Source organism: Electrophorus electricus, chromosome 6 (assembly GCF_041902795.1).
Source record: "Electrophorus electricus isolate QZ-2024a chromosome 6, ASM4190279v1, whole genome shotgun sequence".
In the NCBI taxonomy this organism is placed as follows: domain Eukaryota; kingdom Metazoa; phylum Chordata; class Actinopteri; order Gymnotiformes; family Gymnotidae; genus Electrophorus; species Electrophorus electricus.
Window position 1 is genome coordinate 12,824,768 of NC_137502.1, and position 24,422 is coordinate 12,849,189.

The 24,422-nt window shown below is 37.7% G+C and overlaps 2 protein-coding genes across 3 annotated transcripts; both read right to left on the reverse strand.

The window, feature by feature from the left end:
* Positions 1-6,844: 6,844 nt before the first annotated feature.
* On the reverse strand, positions 6,845-13,532 carry si:dkey-29p10.4 (tripartite motif-containing protein 14). Its single transcript, XM_027008834.3, has 7 exons — positions 13,255-13,532; positions 11,437-12,293; positions 11,113-11,208; positions 10,086-10,325; positions 9,959-9,981; positions 9,552-9,700; positions 6,845-8,767 (listed from the first exon to the last, which is right to left on the reverse strand). Exons 1-7 carry the CDS (start codon positions 13,487-13,489, stop codon positions 8,211-8,213), a joined length of 2,157 nt encoding a protein of 718 aa, XP_026864635.2. The 5' UTR covers positions 13,490-13,532; the 3' UTR covers positions 6,845-8,210.
* A 1,115-nt stretch (positions 13,533-14,647) lies between these two features.
* cd81b (CD81 molecule b) lies at positions 14,648-22,806 on the reverse strand. Of its 2 annotated transcripts, none has more exons than XM_081716648.1 (8): positions 22,555-22,806; positions 20,996-21,110; positions 16,944-17,041; positions 16,185-16,259; positions 15,960-16,073; positions 15,617-15,703; positions 15,257-15,340; positions 14,648-15,152 (listed from the first exon to the last, which is right to left on the reverse strand). In XM_081716648.1, exons 2-8 carry the CDS (start codon positions 21,039-21,041, stop codon positions 15,087-15,089), a joined length of 570 nt encoding a protein of 189 aa, XP_081572774.1. In that variant the 5' UTR covers positions 21,042-21,110; positions 22,555-22,806; the 3' UTR covers positions 14,648-15,086. The 2 variants fall into 2 exon arrangements, with proteins under 2 accessions (XP_081572774.1, XP_026864619.3); XM_027008818.3 differs by having other exon boundaries at positions 22,575-22,803.
* Between the last annotated feature and the right edge of the window lie 1,616 nt (positions 22,807-24,422).

Below are 24,422 nucleotides of genomic sequence, written 5' to 3' on the forward strand. Positions count from 1 at the left end.
GGTGTATAAAAAGGCCCAGTTAGGGTTGGCTCAAATTCCCAGATACTTTAAAGGAGACATTATTACTGCCACCTTAATGGATGTGCCTGGGGGCTTTAGGCAAGGAGGTGGCTGGAGAGGCCTGCTGCATGCCTGTCAGTCAGCCTTGCTAAAATATCCTGATAGTGCAGTCTCACAAGGTTGTAAGCAGACTGAAATGAATAGCGACCTCCCATCAGCCCAGCTGGCAGCTCAGCTGTCAAGCCGGCAGCCTTTTCTCCTTCACCGTTGAAATTTTATTTAGATGTAAAAGTAAGTCAGTACCTGGATAGGCTTTTGATCTTCGCCTCTTCAACAAACTCCTTCAGAAATTAAAATTTTCTCCCCTGGCAAAAAAAAAACAAAAAGAAAAACAAAAAAAACAAATGTGGGCCTGGCATGGGCAACACCTCTCTTTGTTGTTGGCAGACCCAGAAACTTTTCCATACTGTTCTGTATTCCAGCTTCTGGATGTCCACAGTGGGCAAGGCACCTCAGCATTTTCCCTATACACCAGTGGAGGCTGGGGTTCTATGTAAAGGAAGGAGACCTTTTTGAATTATTACATCAGCTACAATAGCAACCTTTAAGGTGAATAAATCCAGGATTAGGATATGACCTTTTCAGTAATACCCTCTATCATACATAGCCAGCACGCAGGACTCACTCTCATCTTGATCAAACTTAACATAAAATATGACCTGCAATTCACATAGCAAAGGGCCTAGTGTTGAGGATTATATTAATGTAAACAATTTAGGAGTTAATTCATTAATTAGGATTAGAAGTTATTTCAATTAATTGTTGATGGCAATCCAGTATTTTTAGGGATCTGTAAATAGAAGCCATATCTGTTATTGTATGTGGAAAATGACAGTTTGTCAGTACTGTCGAAGAAGAAGGGACGTAGAATTTGCATGACCTAGCTTTACCAACATATTGAACACTATTCTTACCTTTAAACAAAATAAGTATAATGCACACAGTCAGCAGCTGAAATATAAGTAAGAGTGTGGAACCCATCCTTGATTGAGACACCAGTTAGGAGAAATGGACATTCTCTGCCACTAATGTTGATTATCACATCATTATAAATATAAAGAGTAATCTTACACATTATTAGCATAATATCTGACTACCTAGAAGCATTTCAGTTCACCCACCATGTTAATAAATCATTGGCTAATATTCTCCCTTTCCATACTGCATTAAATATTTAAATATTACTAAAGTAGAGGAAACCCTTTTTACTACTATATAACCAATAGAATGTAGAATGTCGGTTCTGAGAACCAGTGTTCTGCATTATAAATATTTGTCTGGTAGCTAACAAACCAAGCCCCTTGAAAATCAGTCGAAAAAATGGATGCCATCAGGAACAAGTGCCTTGCATGCATGAGCTATCGATCCTGAAGGATCTGCACAAATGAGGCAAGAGATGATTAGTGCGCAGCTGTCATAGCCCAATAGTAGTTTCTTTGCTTGCTGTTTCTGTGTTGCTTTCCTCAAATCGAGTGTAGGAGTTTAGCTCATCTAGTAGTGAGGCAGATAGTCCCATATAGCAGATTTTCCCACCTTTGTGGTCTGTGATAGAGCTCAAGTCATTCTAAATATGCTTGAGGTCAAACCCTTGGTAGTATGACTAAATCTTGTTCCTGCAGCTTCCTTTTGCCATCATGATGGCCCTTGAAGACCCAAAATGTAAAAACTAATTGTTTTGCATCTATAATTAGCAAAAGGTCTTTCAGTGCATATTATTCTGTTATTTACAATTATATAGTTATGTTCACAATTATATACTGAAGGGAACAACTCTCTGTTTTTGCCAGGAATGGGGGAATGAGGATGCCCCCACACCCCCGTAATTTCCACCCCTGGACACAAGTACTGTGGAGAGGCTCTCTGCCAGCATTTCAGTCTGGTGTGTGTGTCGGGACAATATTCCACAACAACAGGGCCATACAGCAGATTGGGAGAACTACTATAACTGCCCTTGCCAGCTATGAACAATGTTGATATATCTGTTACAATAAGGCCAAAATAATAATAAAGTACCCAGTCCACTAAAGTGACACACTGCTGTCCCCTTAGGCACTGGCAGAAGATACCAAAGCATCAAAGCATGTGCCACAAGATTTAAGGATCATTTTATCCTTGGACAGTGTACATCTTGAGCAGCTTTATGCAAACGATGGCCACATTCTGAAAACTGTTTATATTACTGTTTACATAGGTAAATAGGTGGAGTTTGTTTTACTAATTAGAATGCGTTATATTTTATTGTATGGCTGTAGTTGAATACTTTGTGCTGACAGAATTTATTTTAGTTATGTTTGGCCAAATTCATAAATACCCGGATTTTACGTGACGTTAACCTAAAATCGGATCGTTTCCTCATTCGTAAATGTGGATTACCTGTGTATATTATCGTTTGTGTTATATATGCTTATTTGCATACCACGTTAGCAGTTCATAATGGAACACAGCTCCGCAAAAAAACAAGAACAACAAAAAAAAATCTTGGCTGACGGTAAATAAGGTTAATAAGGTTATGTAGATTGGATGTTATTTTCTCTAAATTTGTTTGGTCACACATGCAAGTTATCCACAAAATTCTGCACATGCATTTTAGCTGTTTAGCTAATCGACAAATTTAAAAGGCACGTTTCTGGTCGATTTGGAGTGAGCATGATCGTGAATTTAAGAGGGAGGTAACTTGTAGGATCTCAGATTGTCAGGAACCTTTTCCATAAGAAATGCAAATTTAAGTAGGCCTATTAGACATGAAGAAACTAGAAACAGATATAGGCTGATGAGAGTTACAATTTTGCTTCTAACATGATTTAGAAGAAACACAGAAGTCCTCAATCCAGCCCCACTATGCAGTTCCCGTCTCGGTGAGTTATGTATAACACTTTTATGTAACTGGCAGTTTTCATCGTACGACTGTTCTCACGACTATTTCACCTTGTGCACAGGTGAATTTAGCGCAGCGGCAAGTTGGCACCCGTGCGCTAATTATTGTCAGTGTAATTTTATGAAAGTGAATTAAAAAGGCCCACTGTCTCGCACATTTTGCTTGACCGAAATGTTTTATGAATCTGGAATTGTGTCTCCTTATATTGCTGTTTTATTATCTAGATGTAGGGATCCAAATACATATTTCTCTTGGTCAGTGAAACTATTCTGAATCTTGTATCTGTAATTACATAAAGTATTAGCTAACCAGCGACAGCAGAACAATGTATTGGTGCATCATTCAAATCACGTTATAATATGCATTATAAGTATAGGAAAATTGTGATAGGTGGGAAGGCATTTATAATTAAATATTAAATATTTGTTTATGGCTGTACTGCTATAATGCATTGGATTGCCCAAAACCACAACAAACTGCAGCTCATTTAAGCCCAAACATTAACACATACAAGGCAATGATCCAAAACATTACATCTGTTTTTGCATCATTGCACTGTGTCTGTTTCTTTTAGAAGTGATTTTAAGAACAGGTTTTAAGACCGCCAAGTTCTGAATTATAGAACTTAGTAAAAAAGAAGAACAAAAAGACTAATCAATTAGCAGTCTTTGGCTGTTATGCATGAACGAATTGGAGCTCCCTATATTTAAAATCTTTTCAGGCACCCTCCACTGAGTTCTAAAAAAACAGCTAATAATACATTTATTTAGTTTAGCTTTTGTTAGTACCTACTTTTGATTTATAATTGTTATTTTGTTATATTTACATTCTCATGTTTTATGTTAATAATCATTATTCCATTACTCTTCTAATTTAATACATTTATAAGATTTACATTTTAGTCCATACTTTTATTACTATTATTAAACAGATGGCATGTTTATTTACTTTTGTTTAGTGTTTGGACTTACACTATTTTTTTTCCTTATCCCATTCATACTGTTTCATTCATAGTTTACTGATTATTGCTCATAATACTGTAATACTAATTATCACATATGTTGTAAAGTACTATGTATTACAGGTGCTATATAAATTTAGTATTATTATTTATATTACATCTGCTTTTGTCAAGATTTTTTAAAGCAGTTTTCTCCCAGTTTAAATTATTTCTAATTCCCAACCTGTTATTCCCCTTTTTGCAGTGTAGCTACCAGCTTGGGAGAGTAAGGGCTTATGTGCTTCCTCCAAACCATGTGAGGCTTTCTGCTGTCCTTTTTAAAATATTGCTGACACATCACAGCACAGCTGCATGCACTTGGAGGAGAGCACTAACTACCCAGTTCTACACGTGACCCAATAGACATGAGATGGGCTAGTGTCACTGAAGTAAACAGAGAGAGAAGGGTGATAATGCAGGGCCAGTTGCACTTCTGGACTCATGGTACTCTTGTCAAGACTGGCAGTAGGTGGAGGCGTAAGTAACATGTTAGAAAACATCTAGTAAGTAAAAGCAGTATTCCTGGCAACAGTCGCAGAGTGAACATTTAAACTTGAATTTGGATTGAAAATGAGCTTAAATATAGATGCTTTACTTAATAAGAACCAAACAGTGTTTTTGAATCTTGGGAATGGAGTTTCATCCTCATGGGAAGACAGAACACTTTGCACATGTATGATTAGTGGTCAGAAGCCCATTAGAGAGCTCACTGATTTATTCAGACTATTAAAATGACTCAAAGAGACAGTTGTGCCCCTGTTCATGGCTTTACTCAAAACAAACAGCTGGGAGCAAAATGGGTTCTCCTAAAGGAGAACTCTGTACGACCCAGGCACAGCAGGGCTGCAGGTGGGAAGTTGTTGCCATGGCACTATACCTGCTGTGCCTTGGGGAACTTTAAAGATGTCCAAAAAAAAAAAAAAGCATGACTCAATGACTGCGATTTGAAAACTGATGTGGGAGGGAAACTGTTGTGCAGGAAATGCCAGTGAGTTGTAAGATACAATCAGGTGAATAATCATTAAAAAATGGAAACGTCAGTGGAAAATTTCTTTCATGAACAACTGTATAAACAAACATAATGTACAGGGAACATTTAATGTATAAAATATTTAAAATGTAATCAAAGATTGTGACCATATGCCATCTAGACTAGTCATTTAATAATTGTGACTGGATACTTACAAAGTTCAACTCAATCAGGTGGGAGTTCTACCATCTCCATCACTGTTTGCAGTGGAGCAGAACAGAAATAAAAGGAGGAGGTGTGATGATAAACTGCCATGGACAGTTTTTCAATGAAGCTGAGAAATGTAAATATAACAATGTAGTGTTTCATTTTTATAAGAACCCAATAGAAAATACTCTATATCACTGGAAATTTAATGTAAACAGCTGGGAAGAGTTTTGAAAACTGACCAGCTCTCATGAAAGCCAACCAAGCAGATCTTGCATCCAAATTTAATTTCTCTGTCATACCCAATATTTGCAGTAGCATATCATTCTGAAAGTAACTGAAATGTCTAATTTTCATTATTTTATTGGTTTGACTGTACACGAACGTAAAGCTATAATAGTAAGGAAACAAAAAGATCATAGCTAGAAACTGACCTCTGGTGTTTATGTGTATGTGTATGTAATAACAGCAACCTCAAATGTTAGTTTTTTAGTAAATATTTCATTTTGTGTGAAACCAATGTGTCCAGCATGCCAAAATTCATATTTTACTGTCATCAGGGGCCCCCACAAAAAGAGCAACATGAAATACACAAGCACTAAGAAGAGAATGTGCAAATCCTTCTTTCTCCTTAACCCATCTAATCAGAATAGTTAAATAGACAGGCAGGAAGATGCACAAAAAGCTTTCATGAAAAGAAATTCAAAACATTCACTAATAGTGAATTAGACAAGTCAAATATCATATTATATAAGTACTAATTTAAGAATAATGTCAATAAAAGTTCAGCATTTTAATACTTTAGGTTTAGCCCTTCTAGAACAAATCAGAATTCCATCTGAACTTTGATGAAAAAGAACAGCCATCAAAATTATGAACATTTTCCAGTCAGTTATTACAGAATTGCACAATGTATCTACTAACGGCTACAGTGTCTGCAGGCATTTTATTCTAACATTGCATACCACTTGTTCTTAACAAAGGGAATGTGATTGGTGAACTCTGGCACTCAGTCAGGCCAGCTGGATACCCATACCTAAATATAACAGCACCTAGCCTTTCACTTTCATCAGCATTCTTCCTTTGCAGGTGACCAAATGCATAAATCCTGTGCATTGCTTTAAGATATTGTGCTATGGAAAGTGTATTACTTTAGAATACTCTACAGAACATGCTATATGTCTGCTGCACTCTTTGTTAGTCCTTCAGTTCATCAGTGAATCTGGGTGCTGAATAATTTGCAGTGTAAAAGACAGTGTTTTTCTTGGCCCATAAATAAAGTGACTCTGTGCATGAACAGTGCCATTTGTTTTAAAACTCTCAGCCAATAAAAAGTAGCAGTGTGAGACATCTACAAGTGATTTGTGCAGATAGTGTTGTGCATTTAAAACATACAGATAGGGTTGTGCTGTTGTTTACATACTCCAAACCTTTTACATTTTCTAAACTTGCAGATGGGTAGAAAGAGTATACAATCACCTCACTCCACTACTTTATGCCAAATCAAATTCAAGCTTGAACAATAAGCAAGAATGGTTTGTGTGAATTGTTTATACTGAGCTGGGCTGGGTGACAGAGTGTGTGCTGTTATACTCTGTTCATAGTAAAAGGGTCTTGCTCAGCAACTTCACCAGTGAGCTTGTAAACAGTGTCGGGCAATTGGACAGCAGTTATATAAATCAGCATTTGAACAAGTTATATAAATCATCATATACTGTGTAGTACAAAATAGTGGTTTCAAGAGAACAGCTATCGAGTGCTTTATTGCAGTTTCTGCATAGAAGGGGTTTTGTTAGCTTAATCACCTATTTTGCTGCTCTGTTCATATAGGATTCTGATTTGCTACATCTATAGATGTAGACATAACCAATGTCAATACTGCTCTCTGCAGGAAAACACCAGTACAATTAATACAAAAAAAGCTCTTCAAATTATGTCCACTAAACAGTGAACAGCAGAGTTATTCTTCTTTATAAAGCAAATAGACACAAAGCACAGCTAACTGAATATTTATTTTATAGTACTACAAAGGACTATTTTTTGAGAAAAAAAAAACTTTACAAAATATATGTTGTGATAGTGTAGCAAAATTGTGCCTTAATCCATTTTTACCCCACAAATTAGAATCAATATTTATTACACACTATAAAACAGCATAGCATTCGGTATGGCCGGCCCATATTGTAACCTGAATCACATACAAATTTATTAACCTAATATTTGTGTCAAATTAGCTTCCAGCCTGAATCAGAGGGCAAAATATAAACATGTACTAACAAAATGTTTAAAAATATAAATGAAATACATATAATAAGTGGAATGACTGGTTCTTATACTGTTAGACCTCACCTACCCGAGTTTCACGTTTACTAAATTTTAATTTGAAATATGAAAATTATACAAATATAAAAATGGTTTGATGATTTTCATATAAAGATGCAATGTATTTACAATTATAAATGTTTACAGAATACTCACTGGAAACTATGTAAAGATACATTACACTCATAAGCATAATTTGCTGGGGATGTAGCTAGTGGGACATCCCCACCAATTTTTGAAACAGCTATTTTTGTCCCCCAAAACATTTGAAAGTGTATTCTGTAAATATTAGTGTTTCCTTTGTGATTACTTTACTAAATAATAATTTGCAAAATAATATGAATGTTTTAGTCAATAAACCACAATGTATTATGTTCTTAATGACAAAATATGTTCGTGCTGATATTTTTTGTCACAAGATGCCAAGATAATAACTGACATTTTGTGTAAGGAAACATTTTTAATCAAAGTAAATAGAAAACTATTGTACTACAAAGATATTTTAAACCATAGTGCTGATACTTGTATTGTTCATTGTGAATAGGCTTGATAAATGTGCCAATAAAACCTTTACTGAACCTCTTCCTTTTGGTTCCAGCGCTAATTTCTTTTCAGTGAACATGTATGGCAAAGGACCTGATTTCTTAAAAGGAATGCGAATTTGAGGAGCAGCTGAATCGAGGGTGATCCACGTGTTTTCCCCAGCATTTTTCAAAACAAAGTTGTTCCGATGATTATTCTACTATAAAATTTCACAATTTTTGCCAAATGAAACTTTAGTCTGTGGTGTGTCTAGCAAACAGATCACAGATAGAGAGCTGGGTTTTAGAGACAGCCAGAGCAGGGTAGAGTGGCTTAGAAAACGCATGCTTAAAACTATACAGCAAGTTAAGAGTGCCTTCTACAGACACACTGTAGAATGTCAGGCAGCCCTCCTCAAAATCCAGGAGCACCCCAACCTTCTGGAGCCCAGTGGCACACACTGGCGAGGTCACCTTGTCATGAAGGACTTCCACTTTGCCTTTATCGTACACTAGGCACCAGGAGTTTGGGTAGAAGCCAATCCGGCAACTGTCCTTCTGCCCCTTCCTGGCAATCTGCCCGTCACAGACACCCACCTTCCAACGGCCCTCATCCAGAGAGACCTCCACCTCCCAGTAATAGCGACCCTGGCACAGGGCCTTGGAAGCCAATACTTGGGGGAAGACAGAGAAGCGAGCCCCATGCTCAGGGTAGGCCTGCTGGGCCTCACTGTACTCCACCCTTCTTTTGTCTTCAGTAAGGAGCAGCTTCGGATGAGCCGTGTCAAGATCCAGAGTTGGACTTAAGCCATCTGAAGAAGGTGCAGATGGAAAAGTAGATCTTAAATTATCACAGAGTAAAGCTGACTTTAAATTCTCATGATTATTCTATCACAGATGGCAATCAATTTGTGAAATAATTTTTTTAGCCTTGAATGTGACTCCATGTAGTGAAGTATGTGTGACTCGTGTAGTGTGACACTTCACGGCAACCAGTTTATTGCCTCTTGTTGGTCTTGGTGTGTGTTTGTTTGTGTTTGTTTCTCTTCATTGCCATGCTCTTGTTAACCCATCCATGTGTCACACCTGACCCTTGTTAACACCCTTGTTAATGTGTGTATTTAAAGTCCTGTTTTATTATTGTCAGTGTTTGACCCTGCGTATGCTGCGTTTTAGCTGCCCTAGTGTGTTATCGTAATGTTTATTGCTTGTCTTGTTCTCGCTCAGTGTTGTTCTTCGTGTTTTGGTTTCGTTTTCTGTTGAATAAACGCCTGTCTGTTCAAATGATGGATCACTTTTACATCCTACCTTGCCACCAAAGTCACACAATGTTATAATGCAAAGTAATAACAACACTGCTACAAAACTTGGTGGTGATTCATTTCAGTTAACAGGTGGGAGGAAATAACAGCGAATGTTTTGACATCTAGGTCAACTGTAACATCCTTAGAATAACTATGTATCAAGTTATTTAGTGATTTTAATACACATTTGCATAGTGTTCAGGTACTATGTAAGCCTACAGTACTGCAAACCTAATCATCTAATACATATCTTGAAATGTATTTATGGAAAAGTAAGTAATGAAGGACTCACAGAGTAGTCTGAATGGGTCTCTGTGAGGCATGGATATTATTACAGTGTTGAGTCTTCTCTCTGTCCAGTCTTGCAGGCTATCCAATCTGCTGTGATTGACTTCTTCGACAGACTCCATGTTCTCTATAGGGTCTGACAGCTCATTCAAACTAGAGATGTTTGGGAACAAAAGCAGTTGTTTTTGGTGGTATAACCTTATTCACTGACTAAACAGACATCAGCAATTATCTTCAACACACAAATTTCTGCTGTTTATTCTGTATCTGTACTACAGTAGATACAAGGAATAATTAGCATCCTAAGAGCATGAACAAGCATAATTTGTGACTAAGTGATTTACTATGGTATCTCATAGTAATGTATAACAAACAATTAAAAATGGATAAAAAAAGAAACAATGTATTTACCATTCAGCTATCTTTCTGTACTCCTGGAAAGTAAGCCAGAGTTTTGTATTAAACAACTGATAAAGAAATATGTCTACATCACCAATGCTTAGAAATGTTCTCCTTCAGCTTTTTGAGCTAGTCCTACCATGATGAAGATCTGGTCTTGAGCTTGTGATGTATCTCCTAGACTCTGCAATGAGGTGAAAGTGCTCTGAATGGTTGTGAGGGCCTGCTTTAGCAAGTGGAGCCGCTCTGCAATGCTCCCCAGAACTCTGCTTGCCTCCTGGGTGACACAGCTTATCGCCTGCTGCTCCTCCATCTCGAAGGCCTTCCGCATGGCCTGGTACTGCTGCAGAACCGCAGCCCTCTTGCCCTCCAATACCTCCTACAAGAATCAGAGAGATGGCAAATGTAAGGTGTGCTGCAGTCAGATTGATAGTGTTTGCTATTTTTTTTATTAGTGCAAACACTAAACAGACCTGGGATGTGTGCACCATTGTATCTCGATGACTTATTTTGCTGCTCTGTTCATATAGGATGTCTGCCATATAAGTCCAAACTGTTAATAGCTACTGTTTAGCACAGTGGTACATTTTACATCTCATTAAAGGCCCAGACTGTCTGCAGACCCATTTATCTATCTATCGATAATGCCTCTGATTAGGACTCTATAGGGACATGACAGACTACGGTCACCTGAGGATAGATCGGAACTATGAGCCAAACATGTTGTTTATGTTCTCTCCATTAGCAAATTGCATTTGCAAATGAATCGTATTTCGATCAATCTGTAAGTGTTGCTGCAATCTAATTGGACACCATATCCAGCATAACACAATGTTAATAAAATTTTACTGTGTTTTCTGTGAGAGTTTCATTAAATCTGCTCAGCACAGGTAATATGTTGCATCAATAGATTCATTAGAAGCCAGCAACAAAAATGATAGAAAATTAATTTAAACCCAGGACTGAATATAAATTACCTTAAATGGGTAATTGGTTAACAACATATTTTTCAAGCACTAAAGCTAAACTAAAGGACACAACCTAAGACTAGTCAAGTGCCTCCTGAAGTGAATTATTAGGACAATTCTATTCCAATTCTGGAATCTCTTTTGGGATAGGGAATGAAGACTATGCACAATTGCACTGATATTAATAAAAGCACTTACCTGTACACTCTGCTGTTTCTCTTTGAGCTGAGTGACCCTGTTCAGGACTGCAGTTTCCTTTATCTGGATCTTTTTCAATTCACTTTTCAAGGTGGTCTGAAACATTGACAAATGAGAGTTAAGAAAGAAAAAAGGGGGAAAACAGTTTAGTTACATTTAGCTTCCTGGCCACAACTGTAAAGGAGATAACTTTCAGCTACAATTAAAGGAGCTATGGACAAAATTAGCTACAATGCATCATTATTATTGCTCAAATTGAAGGGGGTCATAAGGTTATAATTAACTGTGTATGATGTCAGATTCAATGTGTCTGTGTCTACATACCCTGAGTTCTTGCTCAGCCTCTTTGATGCTGATGCAGGCATGTTCCTTGTGTGAGCCTATAAGTGTGCACACGGTGCAAACACACACCCCACAAGGGCGGCAGTAGATGCGGTTCATCTCCTGGTGTTCCTGGCACCTCCAAGCAGACATGTTCTCCACTGCAGGCACAAGTGGATGGCTCTGGAACACAGGTGAGTTCAAGTGGATCTGAAGGTGCTCCGAACACATTGAGGCGCAGCACACAAGGCAGCTCTTCACTGCAGACCTCTGCTTGGAGCTGGAGCAATAGTGGCAGAGGACAGAGTTGCAAGCAGACGTCGACTCCATGGAAGCATCAGAAGTCTCACCAAATTCTGGAGGCTTGTCATTGGCATGTGGGACTGTTCTGCTCTGGTGGTCAGGACTGTTGGAGGAGTATGCATCTTTCGGGGAGAACTCTTTGGTATCGGTCCAGGCTGGTGCTGCTGGCTCTGGTTGTGGCATATTTATTCTGCTACTGGATGTCTTTTTAAGTTGTTCATCTTTAGTGTGATTGTCCAGAGATGGTTCAGTGGTTGAAGTCGCATTCATTTTGGATGGTGTTCTATTTGCCAGTGTTGTGGCTTGCATTGAGGATGTCGCTTCTACAGGGGACATTCTGTGGCCTCCTGATGAAGGGATTTCAACAGTCATTTTCTTTTTTGGAGGTGTGTCATCATCAAAGGAGTCATCAACAGTGACTGTGGTGTCTTTGGGCAAAGCTGTGCCGAGTCTGTATCCTCCACTGTTGTGAGTGAGGGCAGTTGAACTAAAATTCCTTTTCCCAAGCACTTTTTTGGGGGAATAGCGTTCAGAGAGCCTCTTCCCAAGAGTCCAGTCTATAAAAACAATAGGGACAGCACAGTCAACTACATGAAAACCTGTCCTTTTACAATCAGCAGACACAAACTAATGAACCAGCTGAGAATGAACAAAAGGAACTGATAAACTAAATTTACCAGTCCATACAATATAGATGGTTCTATATTTAGTGCAATTTAATGTTTTCCAGTTTTAAGATACTTGACTTGAATAATCAGAAATATAAATGAATCTCTTCATTAGCCAGTATATTAGAGACAGAAAGCAGTAAACTGCAATGATCTAGAACTGCAAATCTTACTTATGTACAAATTACCTTTTTTCTAACATTTTAATTTTAGGGAAAAAAATGCCTTTGAGTATTGCCTGGAAATTATCAGACTGCAAACCTTTGAACACAGCCTTATTTTGGTTAAGATGATCCATTTCAAAGGTACATTTGAATTTTTTTTTTTGCATATTACTATATGTATATATATTATTATTATTACAGTTAATATACTCTTTTATCTACAGGATTTTCCATTTAAGAAAGTCATTACAAGCTGAAAGGATGAGAATATGTAATAGTACATCTGACTTATCACTAATAAAATGAATATCGCAGTAACTCCTGAGACACAATTTTGGCAGGAAATATGAATGGATACGTGACAACCTCGGCGCGGTTAACAATTGAATACGACTCGAAATGTTTGTGATTGTACTAAATGTGGCAAAAGTCAAGATGAAGTTATGACAAATTTTGCGAAAATCACAACCGCCTATAAATTGCCAAAAGCTGACGAGGTAGTTAACGTTATGATCGCCTCATTTCAAACCCACCTATCCACAAGGAAGAGATCGGCCAACCCTACTACGAACGTATCAAGATCGACAGCTATTCGCTATGAGATTATCTATGGCATACTCAGTAGCTTCTACGTAAACATAGGAAGACAACAAACGTATAGAAATTGGCAAACTAAGTCAATGTACTTATGCCTGCAGATGTTGACGCTCCATCTGTTCCACCTAAGTCTGGTAGCTTCCTGTGTTCATAATTGCATTCGGGGCAATAATAAGGACCGGTTGACGACCCGCTCCACAATTCGCCAATGCATCCCTGACAAAAACTATGGTTGCATCCTAGTGTAATCCGATTTCGACACTCGTGATGACATAATGGACAAATGGGTTGTGGGCCAGCTGTTTTATCAAGATTTGACCCCATCTGAATATGTCTTCCAGTACCGCGCGGGAACAACAAGGAAACAGCGCGGTAGTCACAAAGAAACGAAACTGTAAATATAGTGGGTGGATACATTACTCTTAAAGCTACAACGCATCAAAATAGCCTGTGTCTGCTGTGTTTGACCATTACCTCGTCACAAACATCACAAAATGAAATAATAAAAATTATTTTATGAGCTAAATGATTTCTACAAAGTGGCGCAAAACTGTTTTTGCAGATTTCTGGAAAATTTAAGTCCAAAAACATGTTCCGGGGGAGGTCCTCCAGTCTGCTATATGAAATGGTTTCTGTGTAATTTCTCCTGCAGAGAACCCTGATTAGATAACTACAAATTGTTATACTGTGTGCAAACGTTATTGCCCACTATCTAGTGTTAGCTTGAGGAGGATGGGTTTTTGACTTCTCTGAAGATTTCTGCCTGGTGCCAGTCATCTTTATTGAGCTCATATTTAACATTTCTTGAAAGCTTTGTCTGTTGTAAAATGCACTATAGCCTACAAATATCTTAATTGTTAAAAAAAAAAAAAAAAAAAAAAAAAAGATTTTTGGCATTTAGCATTATCATTTTGGCATTATTAGCATTTAGCTACTGTTCAGTTTCATTCTTATTTTACTGGTTACTTGGCTAAATGGCCAATACTAAAATAAAAAGAATAGTATATATGAAAACAAAATAAAGTAGATATTGGGTTTCCTGTGTAGTACATTATGAATATAGAAAACAGCTTTATTTGGACACAGCTCCACTATCTACATTTGGGGTGGTCTTTTTCAACACACAAATTTGGATTTCATCTCAAAGGACTGAAAGCATCCATAATTCTTTGCATAATTATTTTCTCTCTCTCTCTCTCTCTCTCTCTCTCTCTCTCTCTCTCTCTCTCTCTCGCTCTCTCTCTCTCTCTCTCTCACACACACACACACACACACACACACACACACACACACACACACACACACACACACACACACACACACACACACACACACACAGAGTACACCAGCCTAAAGATAAGTGCTATTGTTACATCTTGCACCTTCACCTTGTCATGACTACAATGGACATTGCTGAAAGAATGAAACTTGAACACTTAGTCTTTTAGGCATCTAAAAAAAAAACACATTCAGTTTAAGAAATCTGGAAAAGAACCAAATTTTATTCTATTGAGCCTATTGCCTATCACATTATCACAAAATTGAACTCTCTAAGGTAAGAGTTAGACAAGTGAAAAATTAAATCAGATTTGTTTTCCTTTTTTTATACTACATTTGCAGGTTTGCTATTAATATTTATTGGAATGACTACATCAGTGTGATACCAACTGAAACTGAAAAGATCATGTAACAGTGTAGTTGTTAAGAAAAATAAATAAAACATAAAAATCAAATATATAGAGAGAGAGTACATGAAAATCTAATAGGACTGGTTGTCTGAACAAAGTCTAAAACACAGATTTCAATGCCTAAAATACAATATAATAGAAAAATAGGACACAGTGAAGTTGAATTTATTCTTTTTTGTCACTGGCTGGAGTCTTTTGAAGTTGCATGCTCAAATTAATAGTCAGTATATCCCTCAGTATGCTGCGGCAGCATTACGAATTGCACAGCAAAGGACCATAGTGAAGATCATCTCAAAGACCTGCAAGCACAAAAGAAAGAATTTAAACAAAGTAGAGATGAGTAGAGAAAACTTTAATTTCTGTAAAGAATCAGTCAGTCTTCATGTAGTGAGAATGTTCTCACCATGATGACTGCAATGGCAAGGGCAGCCAGACCAACCACATGGAGTTTCTCAGTGAATAGGTCCCTCAACTTTATATGGCAACTCTGAGAGAGACAGAGAGAGAGAGATTCTTCATAGCCTAGGACCACAATGGGGCTTAGTCCAGCCCTGAATGTGACAACAATTAGCTGACCATTAGTTTGTTATTTTTGCTATGAGAGCAGGGACATAATTACTTACTGACATCGAAAAGCAATTTAGGGTCCATTTGTTTTACATGAACATACATACTTCAAGAACCCATCAGGTTTGAAGAAAATTTCCCATATGCATTCCCAAAATCATTGTCTATCATAATGTCTGAGCAGTTGATGATGTACCTGAGACTCTTCTTTTTTATTAGGACAAAGAGAGGCCTGAACATTCAAAAACAATGGATTATCATCTTCTTTACCACAGCACTCGAGCTGAGACAAAAACAGAGAAACAATAAAGGGGAGTCGATTTCACAATTCTATTATTGCATTCAATGTGCCAATACTGTATTATGAATTCACTGTTTCATAAAATTTATGAAACTAAAAAAAGAAATCTATATCAAAGGAATAGTACCGCTGCTACATGTAACAGGGGTACATGTTTAGTCAAAATACATTTTTAAAACATGCACTCAAAAAAGGCAACCTTATTGAACATTCAATTTGGATGATCTTGGTGACTCACTGTGTTATGGAAGGCTACCATAATCTTTGAAGCAGCCTGTCGGGTGGGTGTATCTACTGGATCCACAGCTTTGATGTAGGCTGCATCATAAAAGTTGATAAGCTCTGTGGAGATCTGGAGAGAGAAAATACCAGATAGCTTCTTACGGGGAACTACAGGAAGCACATGTATGAGTGTGTGGGGGTCAGTGAGGCTGCACTATGTCATTTTTCTGTTGTCCTGTACCGTGTCCCTGTTGATGAAACCCCATATTCCTGCTGCCACCTCACAGGCAAACAAGACCACTAAACATGTGAAAAACTGAAAAAGGGAAGGGTACAGAAAGAAGGGAGAGGGGCACAAAGAAAGAGAAACCATTAGTGGTACTACAGCAAATAAGAGAATTATCAACCATGTTGCACAGGGGCCATACAAAGGAGCAAAACATCAGATTATTTGGTTACAAAACATGCAGTGTGACCTTTCAGTTACTTCAAAGTAACTTCTAGCTGGCCTGCTCATGCTCCAGAAGCATGGATGTTTTACAGTTAATACCTTGAGCCTATCTAGCAGAACCCACTGTTTGCAGCACCACTCCCACAGAACAGTCCAGAGGATCAGATATAACCTCTCCCCTACATTGTGAAGGAGAGGTCAGTGTGATTGAGACCATTGCTCCCTGAAGGAGAGGGTAGTGTGACAGAAAAGACCCACACTGGGCATAGCTACCTTTTGCATTGGCTACATACATGTATAAACTTTCCAAATAGTGAGGAACCATCACAACATAATGCATGTGTGCTATCACTCTTGTTTGTTAGTCATAAAGTTGTTTATTTAGCTAGATTGCAGTCACCCAATTTAGTAACATCAATTAGAAAGCAGCAACAGTTTGGAGTAACAGGAGCTCCTGAACTATCATTTTACTAGTGGGTAAATATGAGTCTGAAATCATGGTTAAAAGTCTGAAGTCTGCAGTTTTATCAAAAGCTCAATAGTACTCACTGTTCCAAGGAGGCACTGAGACTCTTGGATGGCACCATAACAACCAAGGAATCCAACACACATCATTACAGCTCCAACAGCTATCAGGACATACACACCTACAAGAGTGGCAAAATGTTACCAACATGAGGGATACATTTCAAAAGCTTAATTTTGATTTCCTTGTCTGTGAGCGGGTACCAATACATCAGTGCTATTCTACACTGAAGTTTTATTTAGCCCTTTCAGATTCTGTGCAAAGAGAGATGAGATGTATCTCAGCCCTTTTGAGTTGGGGTCTGTTCCTTTTCAGCACATTCAGTTTGGTTTTATTTCTTTCAGTACAGTGAATAATCTGAAATTTAATTCACAGTAAAAATTTTAATACATGGTTAGTTGCTTGTGCTTTTGCTCTAACAGATGTGTACACAAATAATGTAAGTGTGAGGTTTAACAATGTGCTACAGTCAATCTCCAATCTTTATTGTCCATTCCAGCCAGCCCGTTCGACAACCCTTCTTTATGATACACCAGCCCACCCCAACAAAGTCTTGTCTTCCTTCATTCTTTTTGCTAAAAGATGCATGTTTCCCTAGAGGATGATAACCTTCAGACAATCTGCTTTTTTGTTGCTCCCTTTATCAACACATCAACAGCCAGGATGCTGTGTAAGGATATGCCTGATGTCCAGTTAAAGAGTAGCTCTGCCTGAAGCAGGGGCAGCAATTACACCACAGGAAAAGCTAGACTAAACAGGAACCCACCACTTTACAGAGACAGTGGTAATCTGTGCAGTATTGAACTGGCCTGAGCCAAAAATGTGGAAGACTCTGCTGTAGAATCTTAATTAACTCCCAGAGTCTCACTCATTTTCACTCAGACAGGCATGTGTTTGTTTGTTTATCCATGTGCAATTCTAATGTTATATACCTGCACCTACTTGATGAGTGACAGTAGCCAAAAAGTCGGTATTAAACATGCAGCCAGGCAAGGCTGGAAATTTTTATAAATGCCGAAATAAATTGAATGGGTGGCTGTTTTGCTGTTAACCAACAGAGAAGCTATAGTGTTCTGTGTTGATTAAAGTTTGCTGATGGATAACTAATGGACAATCTACAGATGGATTGGAATGATTAAGGATTCCAGCACATCCAATGTGATATGAGAATTCTTAAAACATATTGCCTACAGCAACTTGAACATTCTGAAACAACAATGTTAAAAAAAACAACAACACACATACACACAGGGAGCACATGCATGTCTCCTCAAACACATGCATAGAGCAATACACACACACATACATGCCCACACCTGCACAAACATGCACATGCTCAAAAACACACATACAAACACTCCAGCTATTTAAGACTTCACAATAATGCTTCATTCTTTATGTTGAGGAAGCTTGTCTAAGATGAAACTACTACCAAATGCTCATTGACGCTACTCAAACAGATGGTTAAAGGTGCTATTGTGATGTTCAATGTTGAGAAATTGTAGTTGTTTCAGTCTGGACTGAGCAGAAGAGAAAGAAAAGAACAAAAAAGAATGGAGTGCTACTAGGACAGAAGAACAAGCATGCATAAGGTAACCATGGCTCTGTTTAAGACATGTTTGAGATGAGACTTCAAACTTCAGCTTTTGAACATAGCTAAATTGTTATGATTTGTGCTACACACAGCGCAAGGCATATTTCTGAAACTATTTAACCAGTAGGTACAGAATCCAGCATACTAAAAACATCCACTGCACATTCTAATTTGTGGAGTAATGAGCACATGGGTAGGGTTCCTTGAATTATGCATGGGTGTGCAGTGGAAGCCCAGAGAAGGCTTGAAGGGTTGAAGGAAAAAAAACCACTGATGCTTTACTTCGTTCCTTGGGTGGGCCAAACCAGCTGCACAGACACTTAAAATCAAGAGAGTGTGTTGGCGCTATAAAAAGCAAAGGGTGGAGGGAACTGCAGGGAACTCTCCTTGTAGTTAAACCAAATAGAAGGAGACAAGCCAACAGTCCTGCACAAATTAATGGCTGCATGTTAGAGGCCATAGCAAGACAAGCAGCATGACTTGATGAACTTTATGTGAATCCTCAGCAGGATCAGTCTCTGTGTTGAATCGGGATTGTGTGATTGTGTGTGTGTGTGTGTGTGTGTGTGTGTGTGTGTGTGTGTGTGTGTGTGTGTGTGTGTGTGTGTAAGGGTGTAGCTTGAACACACCCTGTGGTAACATTTTGGTTCTCTCTGGTCTGTTTAAAGTTAGGGTCACTCTCCACCATAAGGGTGTGGTCCCATAAACAGTTATATATGAAAGGGTAGACAGTAGGGTAGTGTGGAAGACATTTTTTTAAATGTACATATTTAGAGAGAAATTACGCAGACATTTTCAAAATGACAGAAGATATCTTCAGTGTAGCTCCCTAAAACATCTTTGTTTATTTCTGGGGTACTAGATACAATAAGTAAGCTTGAAAAATCTTTTCTTTTTTTTTTACCTTAAGGTTCCTCATAATCTGAAAGCTACAGCAACATGCTGAGCTAATGCAGCCACTCTAGACCTGGGACATGAGGTATAACTGAGGTATAATCCTTCATTTTCATAGCCAGAAAGATCATGAGTGTGAGTCACTCAATTTAAATGTCAACATTTTTGGGGTTTAACAGCAATATTTTTTTCTTTTTACTTGTTTGAATCACATGTTGCTAGTTGTTTAGATATTTCCTGGGAAGTAACACAACCTAAGTATATATGTCAATAAAAACCATTTACCCTGAGGAAAAACAAAGTATTTTTTATGTCCTTGTGTTTTTAATAGGACCACAAACTGGATAATGGCTTTATTCTTCCAAATCGATTATAATCTATAAAAACCTCAAATCTAAATGCAATGCCAACAAAAAACAAAACAAAAATATCTGTTAAGAATGATCAGCTATGAATCACATGTATAATAAACGAATTTAATTGCTCAAAGTCAATCAACTGTGATAATGGTCTAGAGCTACATGTCCTGAGAGCAAGGGTGAACAACATTTATTGTATATTAGCCGATCTAGATCCTGCTTTACCTACATTCATCCCCATTATAAAACACTGTATATTCACTCCCATTACAATAACATTTTGAAGCTTTTCAGGCAAAGTCACTGAGGTTAAATTGAAAATGTGCAAAACCCTATAAGAGGTTCTAGTACTACACCACAGGTATATAAAACCACAGATTTTAAATTGTGAATTCTAAAATAAATCTCACTTTGGAAGGAATGTGATGGGCCCATGGACTTCATTATTTACAGTCATGACAAGACATGGTATTTCATTTGGCAGCCAAAACCCCTGCTGCACCTAACTCAAAACTGCTGACCAAAGACTCTAAACTGCAGACCAAAATGAACTAATACACATATAAAGGATAATAAATAATTTATATCTCACACACAGACAAACACACACATACACATCACACACACCACACGCATACTATGACCCAATGGTCCATCCACCCATGAACTTAGTCCAAAGGATGTACGTAGTTCCTGTTTCCTCTCTCTCTCTCTCTCTCTCTCTCGCTCTCTCTCTCTCTCTCTCTCTCTCTCTCACTCTCACACACACACAGTTATGGTTTTTGGGGGTCATTATTTACCACAGCTCACCACAAGGGACTACTACAAAGACAACCATGCCACTGATAACTAGAATAATCAAATGCATCGACCACAGAATTAATAAACACATGAGACAAACATGTCTTTTCAGAAAAAATAAATGTTTTCATAAGAACAAAAACCAGCTAGGCTTATTCTGATGAGTAAAGACTGCAAATTCCTAATTACATTGTACAGCAACAAAGCAACACATACAGAGCTAAGTCAGGTGCATGAGGATGTACAGGGGTGTGCAGTAAAAGAATAGGAGCTGAATAGTTGAATAGGAAATAGCTAATTATATATATTACACTACTAACTATACAGTAGACATTTATTATAATTACTATTTCACATTACTGGAAATTAATTTACTGGTGTATATTTACAAAATTGGAATAAAACTTTATAATGCTTTATGACTTACTGATGTAAAAAGTTCCTGGAGCTTGGTTCCCTTCAAAGTTAAGCATCAGCAGGTTGCTGGTTTGTGTATCATGGCGGAGCCACAGAGCTATACCTAAAATAACACCCCCAGCCAGCTAGAAGAAAGAGAGAAAAACATACAGTATACTTTACAATATAAATAGACAGTTCTTCAGGGGATAAACCATGATTTGATTAATGATCATTTTCAGAGGTCACTTCTTCCACAAATAATAGGACCGGATGTTTTTTGTCTCATATCCGTTTTTTGTGCAACATTTGTGCAATCTCTATTGGGTGAACAAGGGGCATCTTGGTGTCAGGATGTCAGCTGTTTATAATAGCACATCACAAATCTCCATTCAATTGTCTGCCAAAGAGCAGGAACCAAAAGCTCCAGTGAGAGAGACAAGGAAGCAAGACAAGAATATTTTTGCTGTGACACTGAAAATCAACCAGTGGTGCATAATAAGAGGAAAATATATGAGGTCAAACTGTCAAACATGAAGTTTGAAATGTGGATTCTGCTTTCCAGTGCTGAGTAAATAAAAAGGCGTGATCTACAATTGACTGAAATTACAAAGTTAAAATGCTCCGAGATGATAACATTAGTGAATGAATGTCAATAGAAAATTGACAGGTGAAAGACAAGATGCAGAGCCCCACAGTTTCTATTATTATTGCATTTCATTTAATTTCGCCAAAGTATCCATGAGTAAGGAATCAGCTTGTTTTGTGTTATAAGAGGCCACATGAAAACACCATCACTGTGTTAGGGTTTAGGGAGCCATTCAGCCATTCAGTTAACCAAACTACTTTTAATCATCAAACCAACATTATTGCAAGGTTTATCCTTTCATCAAGTTATTATGAGAAGTTAAATATTCCAAATAATAGTATAAAAACAACAATAAATAAATAATGACAAAAATGGATTATATAATTAGAATGCATCCATTATTATGGAAAATAAAGCATTACATATCTGCCTTCATAATTATTGAGATCATGTTTTAAGAAGCCATAGTTTATATGCATTTATGGTTATATAAAAATGCAGCATAGAAACCACTCTCCTTACATGTTAAAATGAACTGGAGCCAGAAATAAACACACACACTCCATGGGCGATGTAAGAATCACACACGTACACATTTGGCATGCACCCTTCTGTTCTGGCAAGACTTTGTTCCTGTTCTTAGAATGTCCCCGCTGTGTATAAACTCGAATATAGCCACGTAGCTTTGACAAAAAAAAAAAAAGTATAGGAGAAAATAAAATACCAGTTTCTAATGTTAACATATTCACCTGCTTTTTGTGGCATTGTTTAAATTAATACCAGATTGATACAATATTGCCCAGTTACACTGGATGTGTTTGTTATTCGAGAAAAGCCTTTGGAGAAATCGTACAGAAATTATAAAATATTCTAAGTTACACCATTCTCTCGGAACAACACATAAAAAAATATAAGAATTTGTGTTCGTCACCGGATTCTGCGAGCAAAATTAAATATTGTTTTTGTTTAAAAGTTGTCTTAATGAATACGAATAAACTCACCCAAAAACAAGAGAACTCACCCAAAAAATGAAATTGAAGAAAAATAGCGTGTACTTAATGCAGAGAGAACAGCCTGTAATAGCCATGATTAGATGAGCTGCGTCAAAACGTTGCTGGGTTCAGTCTTTGAGAAGCGCATCCACTGTTTTGACGCTATCTACAGTAGCATCTACGGTTTCCATCCAAGAATGGGCAATGTGATTTTGGAAGGATATGATACAGAATATTCATCATGTAAACAGGACATGACTAATTACAGGCGAAAACTGAGACCGTGAGACGGCCCACTACTTGATGCGTCCATACGAATGCAATGAGGCAGACACGTTCTTTTTTATGCGACTTTGCTCTTGAATTCTGTTAGGTTTTTAAAAAAGTGATACTTGAAGTTTAATTTCAAAGAGAAATTAGTTAGTTTGTTTTTTTTAATTAAATGATATTCACCAGACAGAAAATCGCATCAGCATGTCAAGTCTTACTTTTTAAAGGGTTTTAAAGGGTTTTTAAAACAGTGCTGTAGTTAGATTACATTACTTCTTAGCAAGGAATGATTTCACATGTATGATTTCAAATTCTAATCGCATTCACATTGTCTGAGATATATCTGAGATAGTCTCTTATTTTATGACTATTCAAATTGCATGTTATGGACATATAAAATAATTTGTGTGACTGGGTGTCATAAAATCCGAAGATTCCAGGTGAGTAACTGCCGTGTACTGTAGAAAGAGAAGTAGGAATATTCAAAATTGTCCATCTTAGGCTTCAATCGGGATAACGTGTTTAGCCAGCTACATGAACTACATGTTAACATTAATTAGCTCACGTTAGTTAAATAATTATCTGGTCTGAAGATAAATCGCTTTAAAGCCAGTGCTAACCTATCTAGTTAAAGCTTTTCTCTGGAAATTGAATCCCCCCTTCACATATATGAGACCTTGTTGACACATGCAGACCCTGGTGAAGTCTGAGCCGATGTTACTCACATTGTTAGTGAGGTTGACAGGTAGCATGAAGGATCATACTGGATAATCTGGTTGGGACTCAACCCCCCTGACTGCCTGTATAGAAGGCAGTGGTGTAACCCGCTGAGCTATATACAGCTACTATAGTGAGACTGTACACTGAGCAGAAGGAGGGGGCAGAGGACTAATGAGCGTTAGACACACTATCAAGGATGAAACAACCAAAATCCCAACCTCCTCTAATCAAGAATGTGCCTTTTGCTTACTTCTTTTTAGACTCTTAATAAAGACTTTGAAACAAAGAAAGCAAAAGTGCCATTCTTTAGTGGACATCATCTTTACACTAAATGAAATGTGCAGCTTTAAAAGAGTATAGGGATGTCCATTATTTTACTTTCACCTTGCAAAACCAATAAAGAATGAGGTGTGACTCAAAATCTGTGCAGGGGTTTGTACTTCCACTTGTGAATCCAAGCTATCCAAATGCAAGTAAAAACCAATCACCAGCATCTGCTTGTATTCTGAAAGCATAATTGATTTGGACTGCCAATATGTGCAGTCAGTCGACCCCAGCCTTTGTGTCAGGATAACACAGTCTAAAGTGAACTGAGATGAATTATGGCAGACTGGACCTGGTGTGATACCCTTGCAAATGGGCGGATTAGAGATAAAAATGTGCCGGCCCACATGGACTCCTACAACAAAATGTTTGTCGCCTGTAAGTGCTGACGTAAGTGTTCCCTGCTCCATGGCCTACAATAAATGTATAATCTCAGATGAACCGCAATAATTGTGCGGCATATTTGTTGTACAGGCTCTCCTAGGCCTCTTGTGTTGTGTTCAAAATTATTTTTATTGAACAAGTTGCGTTTCCCGTGTAGTGGTCACGTAATTTCATCCTAA

Coding starts and splice junctions, on each gene's coding strand:
- si:dkey-29p10.4 (XM_027008834.3), bottom strand. CDS start 13,489: ATGGGGTCAAATCTTGATAAAACAGCTGGCCCACAACCCATTTGTCCA. Junction 11,209..11,436: donor AGGCTGAGCAAGAACTCAGG/GTATGTAGACAC, acceptor TCAATGTTTCAG/ACCACCTTGAAAAGTGAATT. Junction 9,701..9,958: donor TACAGAAAGATAGCTGAATG/GTAAATACATTG, acceptor AAACATCTCTAG/TTTGAATGAGCTGTCAGACC.
- cd81b (XM_027008818.3), bottom strand. CDS start 22,640: ATGGCTATTACAGGCTGTTCTCTCTGCATTAAGTACACGCTATTTTTC. Junction 15,704..15,959: donor TGGTAGCCTTCCATAACACA/GTGAGTCACCAA, acceptor TTTTTGTCTCAG/CTCGAGTGCTGTGGTAAAGA. Junction 15,341..15,616: donor ATAAAAAAGAAGAGTCTCAG/GTACATCATCAA, acceptor TGTCTCTCTCAG/AGTTGCCATATAAAGTTGAG.